The sequence below is a fragment of the Arachis ipaensis genome, chromosome B06 (assembly GCF_000816755.2).
Source record: "Arachis ipaensis cultivar K30076 chromosome B06, Araip1.1, whole genome shotgun sequence".
Taxonomy (NCBI): Eukaryota; Viridiplantae; Streptophyta; class Magnoliopsida; order Fabales; family Fabaceae; genus Arachis; species Arachis ipaensis.
In genome coordinates, this window is record NC_029790.2 from 112,849,810 (window position 1) to 112,859,119 (window position 9,310).

At 33.1% G+C, this 9,310-nt stretch overlaps 1 protein-coding gene across 24 annotated transcripts; it reads right to left on the reverse strand.

Moving 5' to 3' along the window:
• LOC107604936 (auxin response factor 19-like) lies at nucleotides 2,654-7,038 on the reverse strand. 24 transcript variants are annotated; one of them, XR_001612426.2, is made up of 11 exons: nucleotides 6,672-7,031; nucleotides 5,719-5,770; nucleotides 5,543-5,627; nucleotides 5,225-5,315; nucleotides 4,784-5,059; nucleotides 4,200-4,563; nucleotides 3,900-4,031; nucleotides 3,710-3,755; nucleotides 3,125-3,172; nucleotides 2,965-3,027; nucleotides 2,654-2,858 (listed from the first exon to the last, which is right to left on the reverse strand). XR_001612426.2 is itself a non-coding variant. In XM_021104811.1 (11 exons), the coding sequence occupies exons 5-10, from the start codon at nucleotides 4,791-4,793 to the stop codon at nucleotides 3,025-3,027; spliced, it is 363 nt and encodes a 120-aa protein (XP_020960470.1). In that variant the 5' UTR covers nucleotides 4,794-5,059; nucleotides 5,225-5,315; nucleotides 5,543-5,627; nucleotides 5,719-5,770; nucleotides 6,672-7,029; the 3' UTR covers nucleotides 2,670-2,858; nucleotides 3,005-3,024. The 24 variants fall into 24 exon arrangements, 1 of the variants encoding a protein (XP_020960470.1); XR_002349216.1 differs by having other exon boundaries at nucleotides 2,670-2,858; nucleotides 2,965-3,172; nucleotides 4,200-4,290; ... (1 more) ...; nucleotides 5,211-5,315; nucleotides 6,672-7,033; XR_002349214.1 differs by having other exon boundaries at nucleotides 2,670-2,858; nucleotides 2,965-3,172; nucleotides 4,200-4,290; nucleotides 4,483-4,563; nucleotides 6,672-7,029.

Consider the following 9,310-nt stretch of genomic DNA (forward strand, 5'->3'; position numbering starts at 1 on the left):
TAAGTCTAAAATATTCCCAAATCATTTTTTTCAAATTCTCAACTTATTCATTTTCAATACTGAAGCCACTACATCATCCGAAAATACAATACTGTAATTTTATCAACTTAGATTAACATTATCGTATTTTATACAGTACTAATAAATATAATTTACATCATTTTTTTACTAAAATATCTATTTGGTGTAAATCAAAACACTAAATACATTATTTTTTTAATTAGAATTTATCTAATATGTGTCTTAAGGACACATGATAAATTTATTACCAATAAAAAATTTAAAATATTTTAGTTTAATAATATAAAATAAATACATTAAAAATTTAAATTTTTAATATTTTTAATAATTTTTTTTTAATTTATACAAATTTTTTCTACTACTACTATTTTTTAAATAAATAGTAGTAGTAGTAGTAGTAGAAAACCCACATAAGTAAATGTTAAGGTTCATTCCACTTTTGGTTGAGCATTTTCTTGGTTTGAACTTTTGTTTTCATTTACTTTCTTTAATTCTCCCTTTTCGAAAACACAAACTAAATTCTTCAGGTAGCTTCATTTACCACAAAATTGATAATGCCATTTATCTTTTTAATTCGAATCTCTAGTTCGTTTTTTTAACTGTCACTTTTTATCTTTTGGTCCTATGCCTCCTTTTTTTTATTGTCAGCTTCCGTCTCCTCCTCTAACGAAGAAGAGGAGAATCTATCGTCCTCTTTCATGTTCGTTTCTACTATCGATCTCTTACCTCTTTTTTCTGTTTTCAAAAAAGAGTTGCATTGGTCTGTGTTGGCATCTCTTTTTGCCGTTCTTCTACTTCAAGCAATAACTCTACTTCTCTCGGCACAAGAGAAAAGCTCCCTGAGTATCTATACTCGTTTCCTTCTCTTTTGACCTTCTTTCCTTTCCTCCCTTTCCTTCTCGTTCCTGTCTTTTGGCTCATGCGAATGTAAGTGTCCACCACGGACAAAACCACCTTTCATTGTAGTGGTCAAGAGTATACATTTATCAGGCACAATGAGAAAAAATAAAAATTCTTTTTTATCACAAAAATACTTTAGTTATTGGTCTATATGATTCTAAGGTGACCAAAAATTAACAATTCATTAGAAAATATCTAAATGTATATTAAGCAAAAAAAAAAATCGCGGCCCATTTACCTAATCATTTTATTTTTGTTCAATAACACAACAAAAAAAATCACATTTTAGACTGATACCAAATATTTACGGAACATTAAAAAAAGCCCAAGACCATAATCATCATCGTTAACTCTTTATCATCTAATTAATTTTTTAATAGAATACGATACTCTTTGCTATGGTTCAGTTATTGTCGGAGTGTTTGGAGACACATTAACATGCGTTCGTTTTTTTTTTGTTTCACGTACTTTAAGCACCTTCTTTTCAACACGGTAGTATTAGCCTAAATTTTTTTATTTATTTATGATATTGTATTTTACTTTCTATTTTCTTTGATATCCAAACAAAAGAAAATATAATTTTTTATTCATTTTTTTTCTCTCATTTTCTCTCCAACTAAAATAGTATTAAGAACCTGTGATATATGTAAGGCCCTTATAACCTAGTACAAATTAACATTTCTAATAAGATTATTTATTTTAATAAATATTTAAAGACAATTAAAAAATATTAGATACATCCGTATCGCTGGTCCTTACTTAGGAACCTGTGATATATGTAAGGCATCAATAACTAGATTCAACTAACAATGTTCATAGTATCATAATGGTTGTACCGTATAGGAAATGGTATATTTGATGATGTGTCCCCAATCATCATCCATGTGGAGTTATTTTTCAATCTTTATATTTATTAATATGCACATGACATATATTTTTAGTATATTATCTGTACTGTACTCCTAAAATCTCAGGCAAAATCGAGTCATACCTCAATACGACCTATTATAAAAATGGCTCTATCTTAACAGAATGCTCTCCTCAATCTCATGACGAGATCAGGCGCTAAGATCTCGGACGAAACTAATTGCTAGCTCCACACTAAATTGGGCTATAAAACGACCACGGCATCAACGATAAAGCACACAGCAAATTTATTCCATAATAACATACTACCAAACAGCGTTCCGATCATACACATGCTTTTGTTTAAGTGACATTACAAGGTTTTTGTTTATTTATGGAGGTTTTTTTTCTTATTTGTGGAGGTTTATAACTCCCACCAAATAATTTGTGGGGGGTTTCTAAAACCTCCAAAATTTGAGGTGTCACGAGGTCTTTTGTGGGGGTTTTTAAAAACCTCCACAATTTATTCAGTGGGGGGTTTTGTATGTGTTTAGTGGAGGTTTTATATTAGACTTTGTGGCAATTTTAAATCACTTTTGTGGCAGTTTAAAACCTCCACAAATTGATTTTTTAATTTAACAAGAATTAACTATTTTGTGTGATTTTTAAACCTCCACAAATCCTGTAATTAATTATTTATTTTTAATTACAAATCATTCATTAATTTCATCTCATTCATATACTCTCAAATTAAAAATTTATTTTTTAATATCAAAATTTAAAAATTAAATCTTTTATAACACAATTCCTCAATATAAGACATAACTCTATATATAAAATCATTCTCTGAATGCCAATTTCTATCACAAAACAGTTAACCTCTTTATTTGAATCAGCAATAATTAGTGGAAAAAGTACAAAATTCAGATATGATATATTACACAATGATCACAACTGTCAGGCATTATTATGTACAACATATTATGAGTATACATCATTCTAAAGCAACTCAAATCAGAAGTAACAAAGATGCAATAGTGATACACAGTTATCAGATCCAAATTTTGGAAAGTGTTGAACTTGTTGTCAACCTGCACATTTAACACATGACAAAAAAAAAAGCAAAGTGTCTTAGAATGTTATATCACTATCTTAGAGTAGTATTAATATATAGTTTATTCATAATTTCATTCATACCCAACAAGTGAAATAAGAAACAAATTGCACAGTAACTTGCCTGACAAGGGAGCACTCTGTTTACTACAAAATTAACACACAACCAAAGGAGAATTAGAAGCCTAGTAATCATTAATAAAGGTTAATAATAATAATTTAATTCATGATGAGAGAATTAAACCTGTCAAAAAAAGAAAATGAAGATAAGAAAACTGATGCAAAGGCTTGTCTATAAACAACAAAAACAAAAGGGGTCATTCCTTTGGAAATTGCAGCCTTAGACAATAAAGCCATGCTTGCATATACAAACTGAATAAAGAGCATTGAAACATAAGGCTTATTTTTCTCCACAATAGCCATATAGCTTACAAAACTCTTCATATTTTAATAATTTTTTTGAATGAATGGACTATAAACTAATAAGAAAGTCGTGTCAATATATATATATATATAAAGGCTTTTGGAACTGATGAATTTTGCCAACTATGCTAGAGCCCATATATTTATATCAAATAAAGGGGCACTAGAATAATTAAGGTAAGGCAAGGCCCCTCCATTGAATGAAAAAAGTGAAATCATTAAGCACTAGCTAGTAGTTGCATCATTTTCATGGTAGTAGTAGTATATAGCAGAAGCAGCAACAAAGATAGATTGAAAAAATTTACAATATTAAATTAGAAAAGGAGAATAAAAATTATACCTGTAAATTACACTATTGTGAATTTTTCTATCTCACAAACTCTAAAAAGGAGAATAGAAACACTACCTTGTAGTACTTGGCTAAAGGAATAACAAACTCTGAAGGACTATCCCTGCAAATGAAAGAAAGATTTTGAGTTCAAGACTTTATAATTGAGAACAAGAGTTCATTAAACAATTAGTTGATCCATGCCTCTGTAATTGAACAAACATACAAGAATTGATAAATTAGCATAAAGAAAAGTAAAGATACTCACCTAGGATTGTAAAAGACGGTAAAGGGACTATTATTTGCAAAAGCATGAGCAGCTGCCGCAAGAATCCCAATATGCATACTATCACTTGACAATACCGAGGATGATATGTTGGCTAGTTGCCTGTTAGCTAGCCTGATGCCCAAAACGTTTAAAAGAGCAGGAAAGATAGTCAAAATGCAAGTCATTTGCTGAAGTGAGTTGAAGCTTTGAAACACTGATTTTCAATATATTTCAAGACAGTTTTGAAAACTTCGACTCGAGCACCAAACAGCACAGAAATGATCAATTTATTACCCTCACCGTATAAATAAAACAGAGTCTCTAGCAAAGAGCCTCTTTCCACTGACAAATATACTCCATTCAGTTGTAACCAAGTGGCGCTTTGGTTGCCCTGCTTAAGGTGAGGGCCATAATAAATAAATAAAAAGATCTTCAGCAAGTTTCCAATAATTTTGCTGTTTCAGATTATATACAGGACTACACATTATGCATATCTCGATATATATGACGGAAAGTCCAAACATTATCATGCGAATCCCTAGCCACAAGTTCTTGTGCATGAAGTTGCATAGAATAATCCTACATGAAAATATGGAAAAGATCAAAGCCTGAAAATTTTCAGGAGGCACTGGACGGAGCCCTCTATTGCCACCAAATGCGCCACCTATTATAATCAATAAGTGTATCAAACCAACTATCAATCATTTTCTTCACTATTTCACCAAATTCACACGATAGAAGAAAAAATTCGTATTTGAAGAAACATAAATTTAAGCAAAAATTCCTCAAGCGCTTCAATTAAAATCCAGCTAGTGCTTATATAAATCACTTAAACCCTAATAATAATAATAAATTTGGCGAGGAATAGAATAAGAAAATGGTACCTGCACTCATTTGTAGGAATGGAAAAGGTTTCGCAGAATCGGAATCGGAGAGAAATTTTAATTTTCATTTTGTTGATATGCTTCCTAGGACCTTAAATTGTGAGTCTAGCTGCACACATTATATATAAACAGAATTAAAATTTGAAAAGAGAGCAAGAAATAATAGAGAAGAAGAGTACCTCTCTTCCATCCTTCATCTCAAAGGCTAAATGATGAAAACAGAACAGTAAATAGAAATAAGAGAGCATACTTCACTTTCAAACTGATGCATAGACCCTGCAGTCAACGAAAAATATTATTGAAACATATAAAACCACAGGGAATAAGTAATATTTTACTCCTGGCTTAGAGGTCCATCATGTATCAATTTACAAAATGTAAACGAGAAAAGAAACATATATGTATATATTCCACAAACACTTCATACATCTAAGGTCTAACCTTCACTTTCTTGAGGAGTTCAGGATCAATATCAATATTATGTTCATCAACCATGTAATTTATCATCTTCGCTGACATTTTCTCATGGGACCTGAAAGTAATGTTAATTCAAAAGGATGAATTCTCAACCAACACATTGTTGCAGGTTTTAGAAAGTCAATTTAACTCCTTAAATAGAAATAAACAAATTCAGAAAATATAATTTTTTGGAATGTTGTTGGAAGAAGCAAGAAACATGTGCTATTAATCATGTGAAGAAACTTCAATGTACGGAGAGAAGTCAGAAAACCTGAATTAACAAGCACATCATAGAATTACCATTTGTCACCATTAAAGACCCGGGAAAGGAACTTGCCCTCAAACATGTGGCTGAAGGGACCATGGCCAACATCATGCAGTAATCCTAGGCAAAATATCATATCATATTAGTAATAATAACAAAATAGTGGAATTAGAAGTGTCAAAACAAATAACTCTCCAGAGATGTCAGGTACCAGCAAGCTTTCCTGCCATTACATCGCAATGTTCAATACCAAGCTCTGGGCCCTAAAAGCATAGTAAGATTGTTTAACAAAATAATCTCATATCATCTTGCCAATAACAAGCATATAGCAACACAAGGCAGTTTATATATATTTACTTTGTATTTTTTTATTATGTCAATAGCTTTGCCAGCAGGCAAGCCAATAAACACCAAGTGAATGCTCAAAACGAGTGTGTACAGCTCCACGGTAAACCATATGAGTTAGACCTGTATTACATTAAAATCAAAGATTCTAAGGGCTTAATTTTGATCGACTAAGTGCAGACTTCCTCACATATAACATGACAACATCTAAATCTACTTTTTACTAACTTAAACTGACTATTAAAGCCTTAAAAGTTTTAACTAAAAGATGTTGTGACAAAATAAACACTAATACACTAAACACTCAGAATGATTGAACAACTCTCTTAAAAGTTATTACAATTTTCTTTTTCTCAATGTGTGTTATTTGAACAAAGATTTTCATTCTAGACCACTGGAGATACAGAAGCAGAGAAATTTTTTTTTTTTATATAATTCATCAACACCTTTTCCTTCTAAGAACTTCAAGAACAGATTGTGCTGTGTAATAAGCTATAGCCTGAACAGTGATCATTGGATTCACACCCAATGCTGTAGGGAACACACTTGAATCTCAATTTATCAGTATCATGAAATATTAGTATCAAAATAAAAGAGTATCACGAAATCAAAATTCAAAAATTAGCAAATCAATTTATCAGAATTTTAATTAAGAGAATAAACAATTCATCAAACACTTGGAGTGCTTGATAATTTGAAACAATGTTATATCACATAGCAAGGCATTCAGAATTTGCAGATGAAAAACAACGAAAATAAATAAAAAGGAAAAAGAGAAGGAGAACCAGAAACTGAGAACGAGTGGAAAGAAGAGCGTACACAAGGGATAGAATGCCGATGGAGAACATGAGCGTCATTGGCGGAGGAGAGTTAACCGAAGAGGTACTTTTTCTCGATCTCAAAGGCTTGGGCGTTGCGATTAGATTTGGAAACGCGTTGGTGAAAGAGATGCCTTGGCTCGATCTCAATGGCTTTATGGCAGAAGCAGAAAGGAGATGAACTCTAGCGGCGGCCATGGCGGCGGAGGCAGCGACGGAGATGGCGGTGGAGATGTCTATCGCAAGCTTAGGGTTTCGATGAGCTCTGACTCTTCAGTTCTCTGTTCGAGTGTTCTCATGGATATTGAAAGAGTTTTAATTACTTGATAATTATAACGGTGGAGTTTCATTGTTAATCTGTGGGAGTTTATTAAAATGTCACCAATATATTATATTGTGGAGGTTTTTAAAAATTCCTTTTAAAAAACACCCACAAATATATATAAATCTTGTAGTGTGATTCTTTTACTGACTTGGGCGTCGGAGTCCTTTTTGCAGGTACCACGCTCGGGTCCGAGTTCACGAGGATATCCCTGGTTCGGCTCAAGTTATAAAGCATACCGAGCAACGAGGAGCTGACGTATAGCTCGGAAAGAGTATCCTTGCCAGAACATTTGGTGCCCACCGCGGGGCCGAAGAATTTAAATTCACCCCATCCTGTTATTTTAATTTTCATAACTTATCCATATCTGCCTTGTACCCCTTTTTCTTTGCAGAAAAGGAAGCATGACTGATCTCTCGGAGACTCGGCAACATCCTCGGACCAATGCCGACCTCATGGCCGCTAACTCCGCCCTCCTAGCAGAAAATCAATGGATGGCCGAGCTGTTAGTAGCAGTGCAAAATAACGGAGAACAGAAAGTCGCTAGCAAAAAAACAAACGCTGATCAGCACGAAGAGCATTGATAATTGGATTTTTGTGTGGTTTAGAATTCACAAATGAAGTCTCGTTGCAAATATAGTTTCTAAACCAATCAATAATCCTTTCATACAAAAATTTGTTTGTCACAAGTAACAAACTCCTAAAATCTATAAACCGAAGTATTGAACCTTGGGTCATTCTTCCTAGGAATTGCAATAAAGTGTTCTTGTTGTTGGTTATGAGTTTTGTTTGGCGTTTTTGATAAGAGGCATGGAAAGTAAATAGAAATGAAAATAAACTAACAACTAAAGAGGTCTTGGCAAGGTTTGGTGGTCAAGGATCTCTATCCTAATCACTAATCACAACATGAGAATTGGCAAGGACCAACTCCACTAAGTTAACCCCTAACTAATAGTAGAGGAAAGTCAAGTGAGCTATGTCAATCTAAGTCCATAAGTCCTAGTTCTCCACCAAATCAATTAGTGAGATCTAGAGTTAATGGCTCCCAATCGTCAATCACTTGGACATTAGTAACTCAAAAGTTCCTAAGTTACCTTCCCAAGCCAAGAGCATTAAAATTCCAATCTAAAATCCAACCAAGCATTTCATCAAACACTTGGAAGGAACAAAAGAAAAGCATAGTAAAATAGCAAAGAAAGTAAATCTACACTACTCAATTGTAAGGAATTAAACAACAACAAATCAAATCAACAATAAAGGAACATGAATCATAAATTGCATTGAAAGAGAAATAGAAGAACAAAAGTGTATCAACATAAAAGTAGAGAATTACATGACTTAAATGCTAAACTAGAGAGAGAAAAGGTAGAAGAAGAAGAATTGCAAAAGGAAAAGTAAATCAAAGCATGAAATTAACCTAGATCTAAGAATTCCTAATCTAGATCTAACCTACTCCTAATTCTAGAGAGAAGAGAGAGATTCTCTCTCTAGAAACTAACTAAAAGCATATAAAAACTAAAATAAAACTAAACTAATCACTAGCTGTCTCATCCCTCTTCAATCCTTGGGTTAAATAGCATCAGAAATGAGTTGGATTGGGCCCACAAGGCTTTAGAATTCGCTGGCCACGTATTGCTTTAAGTGGATCATATGGAAGCAACGATGCGTGCATGTACAGTGCGCATACGCGTCACCATACGTGTAGCAACTATGGCAAATCTTATATCTTTTCGAAGCCCCGGATGTTAGCTTTCCAACGCAACTAGAACCGCATCATTTAGATCTCTGTAGCTCAAGTTATGGTCGTTTAAGTGCGAAGAGGTCGGCTTGACAGCTTTTGCAATTCCTTCATTTCTTCATGAGTTCTCCATTTTTACATGCTTTTCCTTCATTCCCTTGATCTAATCTTTACCGCCTAAATCTGAAATCACTTAACAAACATATCAAGGCATCTATTGGAATCAAGGTGAATTAAATTTAGCTATTCTAAGTCCTAAAAAGCATGTGTTCACTCTTAAGCACAATTAAAGGAGAATTTATAAAACCATGCTATTTCATTGAATAAATGTGGGTAAAAAGTGATAAAATTCCTTAAATGAAGCATAAGATAAACCCTACAAATGGGGTTTATCAAGCATCAGTTAGAGTCCAACACGAAGACAGGGGAAACACCCCCCAAAACCGGAAGACGACGAACCAACCCGTTTTCCGAAGAAATAATGAATTTCAAAATGCCTAAGAATATTTTGTTACACTCCCTATAACTCTAACACCATATAAGGGGATCGGAAATCCTAAATTTCATGTCATAAAATTTG